At 38.0% G+C, this 24187-nt stretch overlaps 1 protein-coding gene across 1 annotated transcript in view; it reads right to left on the bottom strand.

Annotated features, from left to right (window-relative positions):
• map3k12 (mitogen-activated protein kinase kinase kinase 12) overlaps nucleotides 1-24187 on the bottom strand; it is a 56420-nt gene that overhangs the window by 6728 nt on the left and 25505 nt on the right. Inside the window, exons 4-13 of the mRNA XM_073845219.1 lie at nucleotides 19547-19738; nucleotides 19280-19438; nucleotides 18601-18759; nucleotides 16154-16262; nucleotides 13922-14031; nucleotides 6122-6238; nucleotides 4844-4963; nucleotides 1737-2397; nucleotides 736-803; nucleotides 75-360 (exon numbers count right to left, since the gene is read on the bottom strand). Coding sequence (XP_073701320.1) covers nucleotides 75-360; nucleotides 736-803; nucleotides 1737-2397; nucleotides 4844-4963; nucleotides 6122-6238; nucleotides 13922-14031; nucleotides 16154-16262; nucleotides 18601-18759; nucleotides 19280-19438; nucleotides 19547-19738 — 1981 coding nt within the window. The remainder of the gene's footprint in view (nucleotides 1-74; nucleotides 361-735; nucleotides 804-1736; nucleotides 2398-4843; nucleotides 4964-6121; nucleotides 6239-13921; nucleotides 14032-16153; nucleotides 16263-18600; nucleotides 18760-19279; nucleotides 19439-19546; nucleotides 19739-24187) is intronic.

The raw sequence follows: 24187 nt of genomic DNA, 5'->3' as shown, positions 1-24187 counted from the left end.
CCAGAGCCAGGACTGAAAAACCCTGCAACAGGGTTGCATTTGTGAAGTTGGGAAGTGTTACACAATACTGGTACCTCCAGTATATTTTGTTCCAGGTCAAAGTTTGCCCTCTCCTGTTCGAGGGCAGCGGCCTCTCTTTCAGACAGAGTAGGGTCTGTAATATCAACAGGGATCTCAGACCCTTGGGAGATGAGGTCGTCACTGCGATCGTCCAATCGCTCATCTGTGTTGGTGCTGACCACGTCTGGCGTGCCGCTGTGGGAGTGGTCAGTGGTGTGGCCCTCCTCTCCCTCTGAAACGGACAGGTTCTCTGAGCTGAAAGTGGATACTGATTGGCACTTGGTTATACTGGTTGGCCGTCTGCAAAATGGACATTAAAGAGCATACATACCATTAAACGAGGAAAATACAACATTGCACTTTATTTAACAGTACTCACATGGGTTAGGGTTAGGGGTACCTAAGGTACCCCAAGTTTAGAACCTAGTTATTACCCAGTTTTTATATGTGGAACAGGACTGCATAATAAAGTGGCTCCCATGGCTTCATGGGATAGTGAACTGTCAATTGAATGTTTTATTAATACTGTCCTTCAGGAACTGTGTTGAGTAATGTGTTGCCATGACTGAGCACCTTAGCATATGTGCAATGACTTTTTTAAATAGCAAGGCATACAATGCTCACCCAGTGGGTGAAAACAAGAAAATATTTCTGAAAGAATAATTATATTCTTACCGTCTCCTTGGTAACTCCACCTCACTGTCCACCTCGCCCTCTTCTTCTTCTGAGGAAACGCCACGTCGCTGGTGGAATTCAACACAATTCATTCAAACATGATCAAAAAATGAGGCCCAAAACAGCCACCACTGCAAAAATAACAAACATAAATTTCACATTTTAACTATACATTTTGATTTTCGCTGTTTTGCAGTGCTTTTTATTTGTGACAAACCTGCAGTAAAAAGCTTTTTCTACTTAGATTTTTTTTGTCTTGTTTGCAGCCAAAATATAAAAAAATTCTTAAATCAAGAAGGATTTTCTAGACAAGTAAAAATTATTGTCTTGTTTTCAGAAAAAAAGTTAAATTTAAGTGAATTTTTGCATGAAAATAATCTGCCAATGGGGTAAGCAAAATAGTCTTATATCAAGCAAAAATATAGATTATCTTGTTTACCTCATTGGCAGATTATTTTGCTTGTTCTAAACAAAAACTCACTTAATTTTGACTTATTTTTTCTGAAAACAAGACTAGAAAATCCTTCTTGATTTAAGAATTTTTAGATATTTTGGCTGGAAACAAAACAAATAATCTAAGTAAGAAAGGCATTTTGCAGTTCATTTATTGCTCCTTTATTATTAACATATAAACTGACTGGTTTACTCAAGTCAAACCTGAATCAACAGTTTACAGCAGGTCTGCTCTTTTTTATATCAATGGGCTGGTCTAGTTAACATTGCATGTCTCACTTTTAGACACAGGGATGTCAAGTAATTGGTCAACATTTAAACCGTTGCAACGGGTTGATGTCTAATGAGCTATATTGTTTGAAAAGTGATGGAAAAATGGTAAATAAAGTCATAACCAGTCCAGTTCAAAGATGTAAGATATGCACCTTTCCTTACCAAATCAACTTTATTTTAATAAAAATATAATCAGTTGGTTCCATGTTGATTTATGTACATACACAGAAATCTTTACCGAAAAATTAACATTTGGGAAATAAAGAGATGTGCACCTGTTTGCGTGTGATAGCAGCTCGATACAGTATGGCTGATGGAGTCAGATGACTGCCGCTGGATCCTCTAGGCAATCGCACCGCCCCAGTTCCCTCCTCTCTCTCCTCTCCTACATGAGTTCGGCCCACCGCTCCACTTCTTCCACAGCAGGGTGAATCCGGGCTGCTGGAGAACGGCAGTGAAGCGGCATCCTCACTCGCAGTGTCACTTCTGGGCGGAGTCTCATCCAAACCGGCCCCCGCTTCAGCTCCACCGCTGGTCTCTCTGCCCAGGGCTTCAGTCGTGGCGGCTCCATTGACTCCATCTTCAACACGTCGGGTGGAGCACAGCAGATCTGGGCTGGACGAGGACAACTTCAGCGGGGGCGGCTCCAGCTGGCCCTCCCTCATCGTGGCCCCTGAAGCAGTTTCGGTGAGGGGCGGTGCGGGCGTCGTTGTGTTGGACATCGGGGGCTCTCTTTCTCGGCTCGCAGGTGCAGAAGGGTGCTTAGGCCCTGACAGATCCCCGCTGCTTCCCTTGCCGCTCCTCCTATGACGGGTTTTCACCCTGCGAGCCCGACTAGGTGAGGTAGGTCCTCGGTTTGCACATGGAGGGACGGTCACCTGCAGCACACCGGCATCCATCTTGGGGAGAATGATTTCTGATCTCAGGAGGTCAGGTCTGGATACGGCAAATAAAAAAGTAAGCCGCAATATACCTTATATTACATATGCAGTTAATCTGTTACACTGACACTGTAATGAGTTTTACTAATCAGCATTATTATAGTGTTAGGGTTACCACTTTTAATACCCAAAAATAAGGGACGCATTCGGGGTGGGGGGGTTGGTCATGGGACATCTCAAAAATGCTGCAGTAAAAAGGTTTCAAATGAGTTTTGCATATAATATGGGACGTCCTGAATAAGAACTGACATTGTTTTTTTCTACTTTTTAGAAATGGGGTCTATATACCCTGTTAAAATGTAATAATGTCCCATATCTCAAAAATGCTGCAGTAAAAAGGTTTCATATGAGTTTTGCATATAATATGGGCCGTCCTGAATAAGAACTGATCATTGTTTTTTTTCTACTTATTAGACTCTAAAGTCTAATAATGTCCCATTTCTCAGAAAAGAACCGTCAAGTACACCAATAAATAAAACGGATATTAAATCAGAAATGCAAATAAATAAGTAAAAATTCACGAGCATTCTGTAGTATTATCTCTCAGTCCTGGGCGTCTAAATGAAAAGCGCTCTGCAAGCGCGTTCTCTCTGGGCTGTTTCTGAAACTACCGTAATCACTGTAATATGCGCGCACACTTAAAATCAACTGGCTTGACCGTGTTTTTCTGAACCGCGGCTGGCTTTACCGCAGTGATTATTTGCATGAGACGCTGCTTTAAAAAAAATTATAAAAAATACGGGACAAAACCCGTTCCGTATTGATTCAAAACGGGACGCGCAATTTCATTCTCAAATACGGGACGATTCCGTATTTTAAGGGACGGGTGGCAACCCTATATAGTGTTGACTGTACTATATATCAAAAACTGTATCATAACAGTATATATCATAACAATCATGACAACTCTCTGAATTCCATGAACTACATCTGTGAGAACATAAGACTTGACGCTTTATTATACATAATAAAGCTGATGCCTGTAACTGATCTAGACAGGTGGTGCTGGGGAGGTGGAGGGTTTCAAAGAAACTCTGAACACTGAGGACAACTGAGGGACTCATATGCAAATATTACTCAAGGTTCAAATGCTTGCTGAGGCTTCAGAAGAAAAACCATGCATTAAAACTTTTTTGAATTTGAAGATTAGTGTAAATGTAACTTGTTTTGTCTTCTGGGAAACATGTAACTATCTTCTGTAGCCTCTGACTGGCAGAACTAAATGGAAAAAAAATATAATATTTAGGCAAAATAAGAAAAAGAGTCCCTCAGTTGTCCACAGTTTGAAAAGATGGATCTCAAAATCATACAGTCATTGTTGGAAAGGGTTCAAATACAAAAAATGCTGGAAAACCAAAAAATGTATGGGAGCTGAAGGATTTTTCTGAAGAACAGTGGGCAGTTTATCTGTTCAGGACAAACAAGGGACTTTTAATGAACAACTTTTACTAAACAACAACAAAAAACACAGCTGTGGATCATTCAGTTAACAACAGAGTATTAAGAATCAAGGGAATGTAAACTTTTGAATGGATTCATTTTTCTAAATTCAACTATTATTTTCTCATGTGTACTATATGTAAACACCTTTTATGTGAAATGTCATATTCAGGTCAGTACTAAATAAAAAAAAAATAGCATGCATTATGTATGATAAATCTTATTTTGGTCAAATAATTAACATTTAGCAGATTCTGAAAGGGAGGATGTAAACTTTTGACCTGAACTGTATGTAGTCTACAATATACTTGCTAGTAGATTACATGCCAAGGAATGTCCAGGAATTTTTTATTTTTTTTCAAACGTTTCTTTTGTACTTTTTTGCAGCAATGTTAGCCTATACTGCAATATGTGCAAAATGGAATATTTATTAAATGACTATGATTCATCCTTATTCCCCAGAATAATGTTGCTTTTGGAATGGATGCATTTAGGAATTTTAGTCATGTCCATGTGTGTGGAAATGTCAGATATACTTAATCATGTACATATTCTATGTACCTAGGACTTTTTTTTTTTTTTTGAGAAATCACAGTGAAAATGGAACTGCTCGTATGCTTGTTTGTATTTGAACTGCTGCACTTCATGCATACTGTTGCTGTGCTGAATGTTTAATAAATAAACATACATTCACACAGAAGGCAAAATCTTGATGGTTATGTAATGCATATTGCACATGTTTGCTAAATGTGGACATGGATAAGGTGATTTGTACACTGGGTCTATGTCTACTATCTACTAATGTCTAATGTTAATGTTTTAATGTTGTACATTTAAAGTACTCCAAATTCATTAACATTAGAACAACGTTAACAACAATTTCATGTGTGTACCTACGTATTGTAAATTAGGCAGAAATGAATAATTTGTGAGAAATGAAATAATGAAGGTAACTATTAATAAACGAGAGCCAGTGTGAAGTGGTTGAGGTCTGTTCTTACCTCTTGGCATGGGAAGGGAGTTTCTGAGGGACGCTTCTCTTCTTGATGAGTTTGTCCACTGTGGTTGAGGGGTGATGTTTGAAGAGACCAGGATATTTCTTATCCAGACACTGCTCCCTCCTTAATTAATAACACAACAGCATGAGCACTTCATGGTGTTATCTTTCTCTGTGGTGGTTCGTGACTCTCCATAGCTGCTGGAGCAATTTCTCTACTTTATTCTGATAAAATTCTGATAATTATTTGGATGAAACAAAGTTAATATTTTTCTAGATTTCAAGCAGGTCAGCTAGCTACTAATTACTTTACATTCAAATTTTATTGTAGCTATTTTGTTTTCTGGAAATCATAGCATTAACTGTATAGTTGACAATTATCAGAAACATTCAGAGAATGTTAATTCTGTGTTGAACAAATAATGCAATCGTCTACAATTAAAGGATGATTCAAGAAGAACTGTAGTGAGCAAGAGCAGTGTGATCTGGCCAGGCAACTGTTACAAAGCTAAAAAATACTGATTTAAAGCGCCATCTAGTGGATATTGAGTGATGTACAACAAATGTATACAATAAGTACTGAGAGATTCTATTAGTTCTATTCTATTATTCTATTAGTCTGCACGATTCTATTTTTCCGACAGATTGCATTAGCCTCTTTAAAGACTCTGTACTTCCTCAATGCACTGTATGTGGCAATATCAATACTAGAAATTAATTTGGTAACTCGACTTTCAAAACTTGCATCCAACAAAAAAATCTACAGAAATTTGATTGTCTGCTATGACATAGTTCTTATCTTATTTGAGTAAATATTTTATTTACTAATAATCACAAAATCATAATTATTATATAGTCATACTAGAATACTTATGTCACATGCAGAGATGAGGTCAGGCTCCAAAAATGCAGGTGAGGTATTTTAATTAAACAAACAAACAAAAGGCCAACACGGCAATAAAATAAACAAACAAAAAGGCCAACACGGCACAACAAGACAAGATACAAAATCAAGACAGAACTCCAACACAGACCAAACTCAAATAGAAAACAATGCAACCAGACAGAGTGTTGGGAGAGGGGAGACTATATAGTCTATATAGTGGTAGTGGGGAACAGCTGTGGGTGTAAAGTGTGTGACGAGTGTGCAACAAGACAGGTGTGTACAATTTAGAGGAGTGGGGTGCGGGAGGAAGGGAGACAGTGACCTCTGGTGGGGAAGGGAAAACACCGCAGCCCAGACTCGTGACAACTTATAGGTGTTTATATATGTGTGTTGTACCTGAGCAGCTCTTTCTCTTTGAGCTCCAGCTGCAGCATCACGGCGTTGAGCTCCATGTACAGATTGTTGGCTCTCTCTAGCTTTCTCTCGTAGTGTTCTCTGATGTCAAGAGCATGCCTGTTGGAATGAGTCAGACAGACGTCATGCTCAGTAAAAAGCAAATGTCTACTGCTTTATTTCTTGTCTCATTTTTATAATGCAGTAATTATGTAAATAACTACACAACATATCACCCCATCAAAAATTCAGTCTCCTGTAGAACTAGACCATAAAAGAATGTCTCAGGCAAAAAAATTAGGTTGCTGTGATTAAATGCAATACATTAATTTTCAACACTTTATTACATGTACTTACTACAGTACTAACAGTAAAATATAGCTGCAAGCAGCAATTACGGGGCCAAGCACACCACAGGCAAAATGAGGAATTAAGCATTCCATTAAGAATCAGACCAACTACAACGAGTAAATGAAGCCATTTTAAGATGATTTTAGTCAAAAATCTCCTAGTAATGTGATTTAATGGCTTATCACTTTTGACCAACAGGTGCCACTGTTACCAAATTAATGTAGTGTGGACAGTGTGAGGTGATAATGGCACATACAAAGTTTGGTGTCAATATGTCAAAGCTTTGCAGAGATACAGCCTCAGATGCAGTTTAGCATCTTTCCAGCAAATTCATTGATGTGTTAAATGAAAACTGTTTTGTATATCGACACAAAACCCATAACTTTTTGCCAGCATGGTCTAAAGACGATCCAAGACAAATTCTGTGAAAATCGGACCAACGGTCTAAAAAGTAGATTTTCAACATTAATCAAAATCAAAAATCATAACTTTTGACCACAAGGTGGCGCTGCCTCTAAACAATACTGTCAGGGCATGGTGCTGAGGACACATACTGAGTTTCATAGCGATACATCAGTGTGTTATAAAATATAGCATTTTACAACAAAATTAAAAATGGCCGACACCCAAAATGGCTGACATGGGAAAATTGTTATAAGCAAAAACAGTCATTTTTCGTATCTCCTGACCACTAGGTGGCACTGTGCCGAAACACTGCAGGTAGCCTCAGGTCATGCTTGTTATAACACACTCCAAGTTTGGTCTCAATACGCCAAACTGTTGCGGAGATATAGCCTCACATCATTTTTTTGCGTGCTTTTCGTAGAATTCGTTCGCATGCTATTCAAAAATGGTTTGACTAATCAACTTGAATTCCTTAACTTTTTGCCAGCATAAATGATCTGAGCCAATTGTGACCCTGGACCACAAAACCAGTCATAAGGTTAAATTTTACAAAACTGAGATGTATACATCATATGAACGCTCAATAAATAAGCTTTCTATTGATGTATGGTTTGTTAGGATATGACAATATTTGGCCGAGATCCAACAATTTGAAAATCTGGAATCTGAGGGTGCAAAAAAATCAAGATACTGAGAAAATCACCTTTAAAGTTGTCCAAATTAAGTTCTTAACAATGCATATTACTAATCAAAAATTACATTTTGATATATTTATAGTATGAATTTTACAAAAAATCTTCATGGAATATGATCTTTACTTATTTTCCTAATAATTTTTGGCATAAAATAAAAATCTATAATTTTGACCCATGCAATGTATTTTTGGCTATTGCTACAAACATACCCCAGCGACTTAAGACTGGTTTTGTGGTCCAGGGTCACAATTTTGGTGAAAATCACACAAACTGTCTAGGACAAGTTCGAAAAAGTAGTTTTTTCGAACAATTAAAAATAGAAAAAGAAAAAAAAACACTAAACTAACTAAATTTTGGTGTTCACTCGACTCAGCATGAGCCAAAGATTCTGAGAACATTTTTTTGAATCTGTGCCTTACGGTTCAAAAGTTATTAGCATAAAATTTGTAAAAAAGTGGTGGCGCTAAAGAGTTTGAGTTAGAAGCTCCAAATTTGCTGTGGTTAATGTTGAGACTGTCCTCTATCAGTGTGCCAAATTTCACAACTTTCCCGCAAGTGGTTCTATGGGCTGCCATAGATTTCCAGAGCGGAAGAAGAAGAAGAACGCCAACGGATACTGTAAGAGCCATAATTTAAATTAATACATTTAACGAGGACAGAATTCAGTTTCTTAAAAGTAAAGGTCTATGCTTGGCTGTCTAACGCAGGGACACATGAGTAAAGATTGTAAAAGAAGAATGTCATGTCCAGATTGCTCACTAAAACATCCAGGTGTCCTACATATTGTTAAACAGGAAGATAAGCAAAATGAAGGGTCCGAAGACCACGATGTTGCAGTTTCAAATGCTCTTCTCTCACTGGGTCAGGAAACTTGCGGATATACTGGGGCTGGCGATGGCGAGTGCATCCTCTCCATTATACCGGTAAAGGTCAAATCAAAGAAGAGTGAAAAATCGGTGGAAACATATGCTTTCCTAGACCCAGGAAGCACAACCACCTTTTGCAAAGAAGATCTCATGCAACAACTGAACATAGCAAGAAGATTGATTTCCTGCCTTGTACTATGGGTCAACAAAAAAAGGTGAGAGGATACTTGCTGTCTGACTTAGAAGTGTGTGGTTTAGAAGAGAATACTTATATTGATCTACCCAACATCTTGACTCAGCGACACTTGCCCATGAAAGAAGGGAACATTCCTAAACAGGAGAATATTGAGAAATGGCCGTACCTGCATGAAGTTCGACTTCCACATATCGAGGCTGCAGTAGGGCTACTTATTGGAATGAATGCTTATAAGGCCATGGAGCCATGGAAGGTGATAAACAGCATAAGCAACGGTCCTTATGCAGTAAAGACAGTTCTCGGCTGGATTGTCAATGGGCCGAAAGAAGAGAGCATTAAGAAGAGGAAATCTGGTATACAGAGCTATACAGTGAATCACATTTCTGTGGAGAAGATTGAAGATTTGCTGGTCAAGCAGTTCAATGTTGATTTTCCTGAACGTCGGTATGAGGATAATTCTGAAATGTCTCAAGAGGACAGACAGTTCATGATGTCTGTGACTAAGTCTACTCAGTTCCTGGATGGTTATTATTACATGAGATTACCCTTGAAAGATGAAAAGATCAAGATGCTGAATAACCGGGATGTAGCAGAGCAGCGTCTCAGGAGTCTCCAGAAAAGACTCAGAAAGTATCCTGATTTCTATGAGGACTACACCGGATTCATGAACAACATCATTGAGAAAGTGTACGCAGAGAAAGTACCTGACGAGAATTTACACCGTGGTAATGGGAAGGTGTTGTCTTCGACTGTAATGCATCTTACCAAGGATTTTCTTTGAATAGTCAGTTACTTCAAGGGCCTAACCTCACCAACACGCTTATCGGAGTGTTGACCAGATTTCGTGAGGAGCCGATTCCAATGATGGCTGACATCGAATCAATGTTTTATCAGGTTCGAATACCCAGTGAGGATGCAGACTTCCTGAGGTTCCTCTGGTGGCCGAACCGCAACCTAGATCAGGATGAAGAGGAGTACAGGATGCGTGTACACCTGTTTGGTGCAACCTCTTCACAAGTTGCTCTTGCTCTACGCTCTTCAAAGAACCGCAGAAGATGGAATTGACGACACTACTCCAGAAGCAGCTCAGACACTATTAAGGAATTTTTACGTTGATGATTGCCTTAAATCAGTGGCAACTGAAGAACAAGCAGCCATTCTTGCAAGTGACATCAGAGTGCTTTGTGGTCGAGGTGGTTTCCATTTGACAAAATGGACTAGTAATAGTAGAATTGTACTTTCATCCATCCCTGAAGAAGAACGAACCACTGATGTAAAAGACTTAGATCTGGAGAGTGAGTTGCTTCCCATTGAAAGAGCTTTGGGTATTCTGTGGTGTACAGAGAATGACACGTTTAATTTTTAAGAATTGAAGTGCAAAATAAACCACTTACTCGAAGAGGTATATTGTCGGTTGCTGCCTCTGTTTACGATCCTCTTGGATTCCTAGCACCTTTTGTGCTACCGGCAAAGCTCATTCTGAAAGACCTGTGCAGAGAGAAAATATCATGGGATGAAGAGATTGTAGGAAAAAGTGCTGAGAGGTGGCTATCTTGGCTGGAAGATTTACGAAAGCTTGCAAACTTCAGTGTGAGTAGATGTATCAAACCTACAGGGTTCGGGCATGTCAAGACCTTTCAGTTACACCACTTTGCAGATGCTAGCGAGAACGGATATGGGACTGTCACGTACCTCTTGTTGACAAATGACCATGATCAAAAGAGCTGCATGTTCATGATGGGAAAGTCCAGAGTGGCACCACTCAAGCAGGTTACTATTCCAAGAATGGAATTGACAGCAGCCACCATTGCAGTCAAGATGGATAGGATGCTGAGGCAGGAGCTTCAAATCCATCTTGAGGAGTCTAACTTCTGGACCGACAGCACCACAGTGCTGAGATACATTGAAAATGACTCCACAAGATTCAAGACATTCGTTGCAAACCAAGCCTCATTAATTAGAGAGGCCTCTAAACCTTCTCAATGGAGATATGTAAGCTCTGCAGATAATACTGCGGACCAAGCTTCGAGGGGCATAAATGCAGACAACTTGATGAAAAGCAAAAACTGGCTCAAGGGACCTAGTTTTCTGCTGAAGCCACAATGTGAGTGGCCAGTTCAATCTGAGAATTCAGTGTCATTTGCAGTTGATGACAGCGAGCTCAAAAAGATTTCCACTGTTAACGCAATATGCACTCAGAACAGTAAGGTAGGTCTAGAGTGTCTTGTTCAATATTATTCAAGCTGGCATCGCCTAAAGAAGGCCGTAATACGACTAACACATCTCAAAGAAATCTTGCTGGATTTAAGCCGCAAAAGGAAAGAGATACAGACAAGGATCAGTCAAACAGAAAAGGATCCCAAGATGCAAAACATTCTAGTACAGAAAGAAATGGATACCTATAAAGGAGGTTTGAAGGAAAGAACACCTACCATGAAGGATATGGTAAATGCTGAGCTGGATCTAATTTGTTACAGTCAGAAACAGAAGTTTCAGGAAGAAATAAATATGCTGCGACAAGGAAAGATGCATGTCAAGAAAGACAGCTGCATATTCCGACTGGATCCTTACCTTGAGGATGGTGTGTTAAGAGTTGTAGGTAGATTGAGCAGATCAGCGATGCCTGAAGAAGCAAAGCATCCCATCATCCTGCACAAAGATCTCTGTATATGTACCCTAATTCTTGAACACATCCACCAAGGCGTTGGTCACTTGTGCCGAAACAATGTTCTGGCAAAGTTAAGACAGAAATACTGGCTTCCACAAGCAAATTCAGCAGTTAGGAGGACAATCTATGCATGTCTCATCTGCAGACGATTGCATGCAAAGACTGGCGAGCAAAAGATGGCAGATTTGCCAGAGGATAGACTGCTACCAGACAAGTCACCATTCAGTAATACTGGAGTTGATTACTTCGGACCATTTGAGGTGAGAAGAGGACGCTCTATGGTCAAGAGATATGGTGTGCTCTTTACTTGCCTCACCATTAGAGCTATTCATTTAGAAGTTGCACCTTCTCTGGACACGGATGCATCAATGCTATACGTCGGTTTATTTGCAGAAGAGGTCACGTCTCAGTAATCCGTTCCGATAATGGAACAATCTTCACTGGAGCTGATAAGGAGTTACGTGAAGCATTGCAGAATTTAAATCAGGCAACAATTCAAGAAGAGATGCTAAAAAGAGAAATTCAGTGGATATTTAACACTCCTGGAGCATCTCACCATGGTGGAGCCTGGGAACGTCAGATTCGCACTGTGAGAAAGGTTTTGAATTCCGTACTGAAACAGCAAATTTTGGACGATGATGGCCTTCATACCTTATAGTGCGAGGTGGAATCAATCATCAATGATAGGCCTATTACCAAATTGTCAGACGACCCTAACGACCTCGAAGCCTTGACCCCTAACCATCTGTTGTTGATGAGGAAACAAGCTAGCTTACCAGGTGTGTTCAAAAAAGATGATGTCTATGCAAGGCGTAGACGGAAACAAATTCAATACCTGGCGGATCTTTTCTGGCGTCGGTGGACTCTGAAATACTTACCTCTCCTGCAGAAACGTCAGCGATGGTCCAGGCTGAAAAGAAACTTTGAGGTTGGAGACATTGTCCTGATTATGGATTCCAATGCACCTCGGAATTCCTGGACGATGGGTCGCATCATCAAAACAATGCCTGACTCCAAAGGAAATGTTCTCAGTGTGTGTGTACAGACAAAAAGCAGTATGCTGAATCGACCCATCACCAAAATATGTCTCCTACAAGAAGCTGTCTGACTTTGGATTGAATGGAAGTTCAAATTGTGACTTCAAAGACTTTAATTCTGAAGGTTTATGGCTCTAAATAATTTAATGTGGTAATTGATATAGTTTGCCAGCCTATACAATTAAAGGGATGGTTCGGAGTAGAATTGACTTCATTGCTATGCACTCCGAAGCCCATCTAAATACCCCATCCGAAGTTTTTTTTACCTTAGTCGAACATTTATGGAGATATTAGAGTTTTTCGAATTGCTTGTTACAGGAGTGAATGGTACATGTAATGTATCTCGTAAATTGCACCACTAAACGTGCAAGTAATCTTACCAAACTTGTACAGTAGTGTAAATAGGTTATGTACTCACAAAATGCTGCATCAGAACATTTGTAAGTCCACCATGAGTGTTTTAAAAACACGTTTTACCCGAGAACTACTAGTCTCAGAAACTACAAGTCGACGTCACTTCCCTGGTTTGAAAAAAGCACGTAAAAGTCCTCCTACTACATCTGTGTGCATGTCAACTTGTAGGAGGACTTTTACGTGCTTTTTTCAAACCAGGGAAGTGACGTCGACGTGTCGCCATTTGTAGTTTTTGAGACTAGTAGGGATCGGCTAAAACGTGTTTTTAAAACACTCATGGTGGACTTACAAATGTTCCGATGCAGCGTTTTGTGAGTACATAACCTATTTACACTACTGTACAAGTTTGGTATGATTACTTGCACGTTTAGTGGTGCAATTTACGAGATACATCACATGTACCATTCACTCCTGTAACAAGCAATTCGAAAAACTCTAATATCTCCATAAATGTTCGACTAAGGTAAAAAAAACTTCGGATGGGGTATTTACATGGGCTTCGGAGTGCATAGCAATGAAGTCAATTCTACTCCGAACCATCCCTTTAATACTGGAGATGTAAGAGCCATAATTTAAATTAATACATTTAACATTAAAGTGTTCAAGTAGATATTATTTAATATGTTTGGATTATTGTGTAAATTGTTTGAACGCCCCCATGTTTGTTTTGTAATGGTTTGCTCCGTTGTTGTTGGACTGCCTTTGAGCACATTTTGAAAAGGGCGCTTTTTTGGAGAGAGAAAAAGACGGAGCAACACAGTTTTTCTTTTAGTTTATTTGTTTCTGTTTATTGTGCGAAACCATCCAGTAAACAGTTGAAATTGAAACAAAGACCCAAATCAATTCTTTGCCCGAAAGAATATAGAAGCATATCGCTACAATAGATACAATAGGTGCCTTCAGTGCTTGGCCCCTTATTATGCATAACTACACACAACTAACCCTAAACCGAACTCTAATCTCAACCCATAAGTATATGTGGGTAATTAATAATACTCAGTAGTTAAATGTACAATTACAATGTAACAAGGATATTTTAAAATAAAGTGCAACCCAAATTTTTCTTTCTTTTGTTTTTATCTGAATACGGCTCGTTTTAAGCAGTCGCTGGTGATGGGCTCTATTATTGATTTTTGCAGGACAGTGTCTTGTGCATGTATCTGTTGCTGACCTGAGTTCCTCTCGTCGACGGTTGATCAGCTCTTCATCCAGACGGTGAAGACATGTGCCCTCTGACTTGATCTTCTCAAAGTGCTGCTTGACCTCCTCACGCCACTCGGCCTGCACTCACATACAGACATCTCAAATCAGCTTCAGTCAACAACACTATTAAAAGGGCTAATGATGTGCCACTCACTTTTGTCCCTTCTATTAATGTCTTCAAAAATGGGTTCCACTTTATATTGGGTGGCCTTTAACTACTGTGTATTTACATCAAAAAATGTGTTCATATTGTTTGCAAAACACTTTTGCTGATATTAAGGTGCGATACGGGTAAGGTTAGGGACAGGTTTGGTGGTATGGGTAGGTTTAAGGGTGGGTTAAGGTGTAAGGGATGGGTCAACAGTGTAACTATAAATGTAATTACAGAATGTTTTTACAGATGTAATTACAGGTAATTGTTTTTTACAATGTAAAAACATGTAAACTGCAAAAATGCTTTTCTTACTTCGATTTTTTGTCTTGTTTCCAGCCAAAATATCTAAAGATTCTTAAATCAAGAAGGATTTTGTAGACAAGTACAAATTACTGTCTTGTTTTCAGAAAAAAACAAGTCAAAATTAAATGTATTTTTGCTTGAAACAAGCCAAATAATCTGCCAATGAGGTAAGAAAAATAATCTTGTTTTCTGATTGAAATAAGATATTTTTGCTCACCCCACTGGCAGATTATTTTGCTTGTTCTAAGCAAAAACTCACTTAAATGTGACTTGGTAAGAAAAGCATTTTTTGCAGTGTATGCATACAATAAGTGCATTGTATCAAATGATTAATTTAAATGCAAGTGCATAGTAGTTAAGGCCACCTAATATAGTGGGACCCAAGCATAAATTAAAAAATGTTTTGAAGAAATTATTTAAAAGAAAATTGGGCATCATATTGTGCTATATGTTTGAAAAAACATAGCATATATCAAAAAAAACTGTATCTGCAGTTAATGCCATATTAATGAAATAAAAGGCCACTTAGGTGTATTTAAACAGAGACACTTTCATGACTAAGTGTTAAAAATTGTAATAAAGTCAAAGTAAAATACTACTAGCTACTAATTACTTTTCATTCAAATTTTATTTTAGCTTTTTTGTTTTCTGGACATCACAGCATTAAATGTATAGTTGATAAATTATCAGACACTATCAGTGTGTTGAACATATAATACAATCATCTACAATTATAGATCAATTCAAGAAGAACTGAAATGACCAAGAGCAATGCAATATGGCCTGACAACTGTGTGTTGAGCTAGAAAATACTGTTTCAGAGCGCCATCTAGTGGACACTGAGTGATGCACAACACTCACTCATGCTTTGCTTCAAGGTACATTTTCCTCTGGTTTCACAGACAAGGTTTAAAACTAATCCCAGACTATAATGTAAATCTGAGCTGTTTCATCTGAAAGAAATGCACTAGCTTACCTTAAAATATGTCAGTGCTTTTGTTTTGTCTCAAGATGCACCAGTAATGTTTTTTCATAAAAACTACTTAATTGTTCTAATTGAACAACTGCCTAATCCAGGTTTAACTTAAACCCCGTCTGTGAAGCCAGGCCTTTAAATCATTAACATAGTAAATAGGAATTAAATTCAAAAATACTTACTTTTTTTTTATGTATCACAAATGTTTTAATAGAAATTACTTTGAAGTACCGTCAATGCTTGTCAGTACATTCAGCATTAAATGTTAACCACATTCAAAGAGAATAAAAGTTACATGAAATTACATAAAGATGTAGTTACATGTAAAGATGTACTACTCTGTTAAAGTATATTATTTCTGTAATAAGCACCTTTTTTAAAGTATGCCTTAGTGTACTAAGTCATGCAGTGGCCTTTTTTATGACAAGACATGTTTAGATTGTAAAATGGCATGTTGTAACACTGAAAAACTTAAATTATTAATTCATGATTTTCCTAAATATACTATTTACCCTGATTAAAATAATGATTAAGCTGTGGCAATGAAATACGCTATTACCTTTAATTTAGTGGTTACACCACATGACAATTTAGAGTCATTAAACCTTTCTTAAAAATGGTAAAAGCATTTTTAAACTGTGTTTCCAGGAACCTCTCAGGTGTTTTGAACTAGATTTCCAACATATTTGGTCTTGTTCCATTTCTAGGTGGAGGTTAGTGAACAAAAGTGCATACTTTGTTTGGCTACACGTGCATACGCATCTCACCTGAGATTTGAAGTAGGTCTCCTGCGGGGTGGAGAGCACATCTGCAGACGCGATGTCCAAATGCAGCAGAATCTGCCTGAACGACGGCCGGTTCCTGGGTTTGCAGTTCCTACACATTACAGAATACACTTAGAAACCATCACCAGTCAGATAAACATTCTATGCTTCTTGCATCTTGTTCTTGTCATTGTCAGAGAGATCATCTGTTTCCACATAAATCTCTCGTCCTCTTTCTTGCTTTCTTACCTTTTGAAGAAGTGCACTTTAGCATGCACTTTAAGTATGAACTGAATGTAATATTTTCTGACATTAAATTGCATCTAAATTGCATTATGTTACATTAAATTATAATTGTATAATTGTAATTAGCACTTTTTGACTCACTTAAGTAGGACTTTTTTCACTTAAGTACATTTTATATAATTTCATAATTAAATTGGCTTAAGCTTTCCTCCTATGTACTATATTTCTAATAAACTCATAAACTTACCTAATATTTCCTATCATCTATCTATCTATCTATCTATCTATCTATCTATCTATCTATCTATCTATCTATCTATCTATCTATCTATCTAACCAAGCCTAGCAACTAGAATCAAGTTAGTGACATGCTAATCAGGCTAGAAATATGTTAACAACATACTAATCATGCTAGAAACATGCTAACAGCAGGCTACTAATGCTAACAACAGGCTACTAATGCTAACATCATGTTAGAGACATTCTAATCATGCTTGCAACATGCTAGTACCAGGTTAATCATGTTAAAAACATGCTAACGACATGCTAACCATGCTTGTAACATGCTAATAACTTGCTAATCATGCTAGAAACATGCTACAAACATGTTAAGTAGGATAGAAACATGTTAACAACATGGTATTCTTGCTAGAAACATGTTAATCAGGCTAGTAACTTGATACTCATGCTAGTATTGCTAACATCATGCTAGCGACATTCTAATCATGCTTGCAACATGCCAGTACCAGGTCAATCATGTTAAAACCATGCCAACGACATGCTAACCATGCTTGTAACATGCTAATAACTTGTTAATCATGCTAGAAACATGCTAACAACATGCTACAAACATGTTAAGTAGGATGTAAACATGCTAACAACATGCTACAAACATGTTAAGTAGGATGTAAACATGCTAACAACATGCTACAAACATGTTAAGTAGGATAGAAACATGTTAACAACATGGTATTCTTGCTAGAAACATGTTAATCAGGCTAGAAACATGTTAACATGTTAATCATGCTAGTAACTTGATACTCATGCTAGTATTGCTAACATCATGCTAGCGACATTCTAATCATGCTTGCAACATGCTAGAACCAGGTTAATCGTGTTAAAAACATGCTAACGACATGCTAACCATGCTCGTAACATGCTAATAACTTGCTAATCATGCTAGAAACATGCTAACAACATGCTACAAACATGTTAAGTAGGATATAAACATGTTAATCTTGCTAGAAACATGTTAATCATGTTAGTAACTTGCTAATCATGCTAGTAATGCTTACATCATGCTAGCAGCATTCTAATCGTGCTATCTACATGATAGTAATATGCTATTCATGTTAGAAACATGCTAGTGCCTTGCTAATCATGCTAGAAACATGTTAGCAACATGTTAACGATGCTAATAACATGCTAGTAAAATGCTAGCAACACGCTATTGACATGTTAGTCACGTTACAAAAACGCTAGAAAGATGCTAACAACATGCTAATCATGCAAGAAACACGCCAATCATGCTAGAAACATGCTAGTTACTTGCTAATCATGCTAGCTACATGTTAGTAACATGTTAAAAAAGTTAGAAACATGTTAGCAACATGCTATCTATCCATCCATCCATCCATCCTTCAAAACATTAAAGCTTTAAAACGACTTAAACTTCAATCTTTTTGGACTGAAAACCATAAACTTTTAAAACTTTTAAAATCTTTTTCACACTTTCTGATCAGGCTTTTTCAAGCCAACTTAAAAGATTGTCTTGATATACTTTTATCTAGTTACTTCTATTGTCTTTGAAATATGGTTAGAGTGTACTGGCAAGCATTTGTGATAAACTAAAATATACTTTAATGTAATTCTATTGAACCTTGTATGTCCTCTATTTAAATATATTTGTTATTAGAATTTTTTTAGTAGCAATTTACACTACATAAATGAATGTAATATTAAAAAAACACACTACAGTTACAATTATAATCCAGTGCTCAAATGTGCTTTAGTATGTTATTCAACACAATTAACAAGTGTCCTTTTCTAAAACTTTTAATTTTAAATTATTACAAACTGCACTTTAAGCTGTTCTAGTATACTAGTGAGTTCACTTAAGTGGCTTTTTATTTCATTGATATTATATTATCTAAGTGCACATTCAATACAATTAAGCAGACTTTTTTCCGTCCGTAGTTTCTCACCAGCACTGTCTGAGCAGGATTTTGAAGCCATCAGGGCAGCTTTCAGGAAGAGGAAGCTGCAGGCTGTTGTTTCCCACGCCCCAGATGATAGCGGAGGAGTCCACGTCTTTATACGGGATCTCACCGGTCAGCATCTCCCACAGCACCACACCGAACGACCTGCAGACGCCACGGATCACATTACCCACAGCTGCATTCATCTCCTCACTCTCCACTGGACTTAGTGTGTGCTATTTCCGTGCTTTTTTCTATGTAAGCACAGCTCCCTTTGTTGTAAATTAGGCTCATTTTACATAGCACTTTATTCAGAAGACTTGTTTCTTTTAAGACCTCCATAGGAGGCTCATGAAAGGAGAAACACTTTAACACTTGTAATCATGTGAAGCAATGTGGCGTTTCTCCACTGCCCTACATCATAGAGGGTTTGTCTGAATTACATGCCTCTAATATTTCAGTTGATAAAACTGTATTTTTTTTTTTTACACTATACAAGTTCTGGCAAGTTTTTGTAAAACAGCTCATCACTGGGGCAGCACCCTCAAAGGGACGACTATGCAATTTATTTATCACTAAAAGGAGCATATTAGTACACTGGAGCAGGAATATGTCCCCTATGAACCTTTTATGAAACACTGACACATGAAATTCTCCCGGACCCAATGATTATGAATGATCGTACCAGATGTCCACTTTCTCCGACACGGGTTCGTTTCGAATCACCTCGGGCGCCATCCAGGCCACAGTGCCTGCGAACGACATCTTGGTGCTCTTGTCTCTGAGCTCCTTAGACGTGCCGAAGTCTGAGATCTTCACCAGGTCGTCGTGTGTAATCAGCATACTGACAAAGAGAAGAGGTACACTTTTGGTTTGTTCATGCTTCCAAACACAGTTGAGTGATTGGGTACAAACAAGGGTTTGAGCTATTAAGGCTAAAGCAGCATCTTACTTGGGTGATTTGAGATCCCTGTGGATGATCTTGTGCAGGTGGAGGTAGTTCATGCCGCCTGCGATGCCCATGGCCCAGTCCACCAGCAGGGACGGCGTGATCTTCCTGCCGGCCCTTAGCACCTCGTAGAGCTGGCCCTGAGCGCAGTACTCCATGATGATGCAGTAACACGGAGCCTGCGTGCACACACCCCTGAAACACAAACACACGGCTGATTGAGACCTGATCCGACCGGCCACACAAACTCACTGTGCATGTGCGGAGGACAACTTTGCCAAAAATTTCAATATCAAGTCATAAATGTGGCTACAGCCTGAGAATGGATTGTTTATTTCGATATGGATATGAAGAGCAGAGAATACTAGAATAGCTACACATAAAACAATCGAATGTCAAAGCTCATAAATAATTGTCTAATTTAATATAAATTAAAACTACAACTGTCAAAATGCAGCAATTCAGGAAGAGGTTAACATGAGCTGCTGTTGTTTCTTTTCAGCCTGTGTCACGATTCGTCCAATAAAAGCAAGAGGCAAGGTTTGCAAAAATTCACTTCTTTATCTGTTTTTTCATTTCTTTCGTTAAAAACATACACTGGACCACACAGCAAAAATAAAGAAAAGCACATGAACAAAGAAACCATGGAGTTCCAGGGCTCCGATGTTACTCCTGGGATCCCAAACCCAAAAACTCTCCATGAACAACACAACCCAGCCCCTATATTACCGGGACCGCACCACCGACAAATAACAGAGGGGTCACCCACACCGTAATGCACTTGAACAACCTAAATTATTCAAATTAAACAAACATAATTTAATACAACACAAAAATCACAAGTCGTATAAATACAACACATAATTTGTCTTTGCTCGATGTGACACCTCCTATTCGCCAGCGTGCACTCCAGCGAATCGAACTTATCAGGAATGGCATTGCCCTTCTTTAGCGCGCATCCAGACGGCACCAATTACCCAACTTAGAGCATAAATATTTAGACAAAAAAAAATGAAAAACAACATACGAAAATAAATTCAAATTTACAAATAAAAATAAACAGTCACATCCAATACATAAACAATTGTGAAAACAACACTTTATAACACAAATCAAACCAAATACACTTATGTGTGGCCTCGGCCATCACAGCCTGTTTAAATTTAGATTATCAGAAGCAAAGTTGGAAATCGCTGGGGCTCAGGGCAAAAATGCCACATAAATTATTATTATTTACAGGTGTATCTCAATAAATTAGAATGTTGTGGAAAAGTTCATTTATTTCAGTAAATCAACTCATATTGCAAAACTTGTGTATTAAATAAATTCAATGCACACAGACTCAAGTAGTTTAAGTCTTTGGTTCTTTTAATTGTGATGATTTTTGTTAAATGTGAGCCTAAATCATCACAACTAAAAGAACCAAAGACTTAAACTACTTGAGTCTGTGTGCACTGAATTTATTTAATACACGAGTTTCATTGAATTACTGAAATAAATGAATTTTCCATGACATTTTAATTTGTTGTATTATTAAATAGTGAAATTAAACATACACTGTTTATTTTTGTCATCATTTCACAAAATTGCTATATCCAGTTTCAATTTCCTGCTTGCCAAACTAAAACAGACCACACAGAAGCTTATTTTTCTAGTCAGCATTTATCCAGCTGCTAAGGCATACAACATGTTTATTTTTGTCATCATTTCACAAAACTGCTATATCCAGCAAAGAGAACCATCAGAACAGTTTCAATCTCAATTCAATTTTTAAAAGTTTTCAGAAGACATTTAATATTGCAAACTTTGCCTAGACACTAAATTCAGAATCAAAAGTCACGTAATATGAACTCAGCAAAATCCCTTTCAGGCCTTGACACTTGCCAAAAATTGATAAAACATCATTCACTCTACGCAACTCAATCGCACATCTGGTGTTAGAAAATCCCCACGACATTTTTTAGTGGTTAAAATCTATGACATTTGTTATCCATTTGAACTTGCATCAGAAATGATTACTTTTCACTTGTGCTCCTAACTTTTCTAAAAATTTTCAGGACCGTCTAATCAATAATTTAAAAATCTGATCACAAATTAGCTTTCCCATTACAAGGATATATTTGACTCCTTAAAAGTGATATACAGGGGAATTTTGTTTTTACTGGTGTAATGGCATTTTTATAACTTATATATAGCATTATATATATTAGCATTATATAACTAATATATATAAAATTTAGAATTAAAACAAGTACAATAACAATAAGTTACCAATCAAAAAAAAAAAAAAAAAAAAAATCAGTATTAACCAAATTAATTTGTCCCACAGAGGTGGCACAGAAAAACACAAAAGTGGCTTGTAGGTATATTTCCATATGTTTCATGAGGCTCAAAGATGGCATGAATGCAATCAAATTTATAAATTCATGTTTAGATTAATGTTTTGAATATAAACTTCTGAATATAGAAATATTGAATGATTTAAATAACTGAAAAGATTAGCTACTGAAAAGCTACTTTAAAATTGAAACTAAAACTGCCATTATTAGGCTGCAAGTCACTAAATTAATTACTGAATCATATTATTCATTTGATTCGCTTGAACGGCTGATTCATTCAGGAATAAAACAAGCGACTGGTAAATTCACATTCCAGGTGCAAAACATGACGTTATTGGGGCGCTTCAACCAGCGGACATCAATAACAACCACGGACTGTGATTTCTCGAATATTGCATCTTTACAAATGACGTTAACACATTCAAGTCCCCCCAAAAGGCTGGCTGCATATGAAAGACAAATGCATGAGAAGACAGGATAATCCAGAGAATCTCAATGGGCAATCAGTTAAATGCTGCAGCTGGAATTGCTTGCCAGTTTGGCACTGAACAGGGTCTGGTTCTGTCTCGACATGTTAAAGAGAAATTGGACTGAAAGCACACTCTGCAGTGACCAAGCCTCTCATCAGCAGAAAGAATCAAAAAGCTAAGCTCACCTTTTTTGTTGTGTGGAGAGAGAAGAACTGGTACCAAGTTCACTTTAGTGATGAGAGCGAGTTTAATTTATTTGGGTCAGATTAAAAACATTTTGCTCAGCATCAAACTGGGGAAAGACTGAAGCCCAAGTGCGTAAAGAAGTCAGTGAAAGGTGGAGGAGGAAGTGTCATGGCTTGGGGGGCGTTTTCTACAGCAGAAGTTGGAGGACAATGCCCCTGTGACACTGCAAAAGCAGTTTCTTGATGCTAGGAACACAGAAAAAAATGGAACGGCAGGGCAAGAGTCCTGATCTAAACCCGAATTAAAATATCTGGAGAATCCTTAAAGACAAAGTTATAGCTAAGAAACTCACTAAAGTCACCAAACTGTTAAAGAGATGTGAAGAAAAGTGGACCAAGATCACACCAGAGCTATGTGAGAAACTAGTGATGTCCTGTGGCCACAGATGTGCTCAAGCAATTCAAAGCAAGAGCCTCTACACTTCCTACTCATTCTTGACTGCTGTATCCCTTAGTACTTTTTGTTGTAATCTTTCTTCTTTTTACAATCACTGATGTTCTCTAATTTTCCTCAATATAAAGGCCCGGTTTCACAGATGGGGATTAGTTTAAGCCGGGACTAAATAGACTAAGTAGCATTAGGTTCAGTAAGATATTTAAGCAGCTTTTATAAAAATGCCTTAGAAGAAAAGATTACATCAGTGTGCATCCTGAGATAGAACAATAGAACTGACATATTTTAAGATATGTCAGAGCAAGATATTTTATGTTGAGACAGCCAAAACTTGCAATTTAGTCTGAGACTAGCCTTAAGCCTGAAGTCTGTGAAACCTGGGGCATGGATTTTTGTTGAAGTGCCTTGGTTATTTTGTAAAACACTGTTCTACTAGCATGGTATACCACAACTACACAGACCAAAATTATAAACGCAACACTTTTGTTTTTGCCCTCATTTTTTCATGAGCTGAACTCAAAGATCTAAGACTTTTTCTATGTACACAAAAAAGGCCTATTTCTGTCAAATATTGTTCACAAACCTGCCTAAATCTGTGTTTGTGAGCACTTCTCCTTTGCCGAGATAATCCATCCACCTCTCAGCTGTGGCATATCAAGATGCTGATTAGACAGCATGATTATTGCACAGGTGTGCCTTAGACTGGCCCCAATAAAATGCCACTCTAAAATGTGCAGTTTTACTGTAGTGGGGTGGTCTGGGGTGGCAGGGTCTGAAAACCTGTCAGTATCTAATGTGTCGACCATTTGCCTCACGCAGAGCAACACATCATCTTATAGAGTTGATCAGGTTGTTGATTGTGGCCTGTGTAATGTTGGTCCTCTCCTCTTCAATGACTGCGCAAAGTTGCTGGATATTGGCAGGAACTGGAACACGCTGTCGTATACGCTGATCCAGAGCATCCCAAACATGCTCAATGGGTGACATGTCTGGAGAATATACTGGCCATGCAAGAACTGGGATGTTTTCAGCTTCCAGGAATTGTGTACAGATCCTTGCAACATGGGGCCATGCATTATCATGCTGCAACATGATTGGCGCAACAATGGGCCTCAGGATCATGTCACGGTATCTCTGTGCATTCAAAATGCCATCAATAAATTGCACCTGTGTTTGTTGTCCATAACATATGCCTG

Source organism: Garra rufa, chromosome 8 (assembly GCF_049309525.1).
Source record: "Garra rufa chromosome 8, GarRuf1.0, whole genome shotgun sequence".
Taxonomy (NCBI): Eukaryota; Metazoa; Chordata; class Actinopteri; order Cypriniformes; family Cyprinidae; genus Garra; species Garra rufa.
Note: the sequence above shows the minus strand (reverse complement) of the source record. Positions and strands in the feature narration are given on the sequence as shown.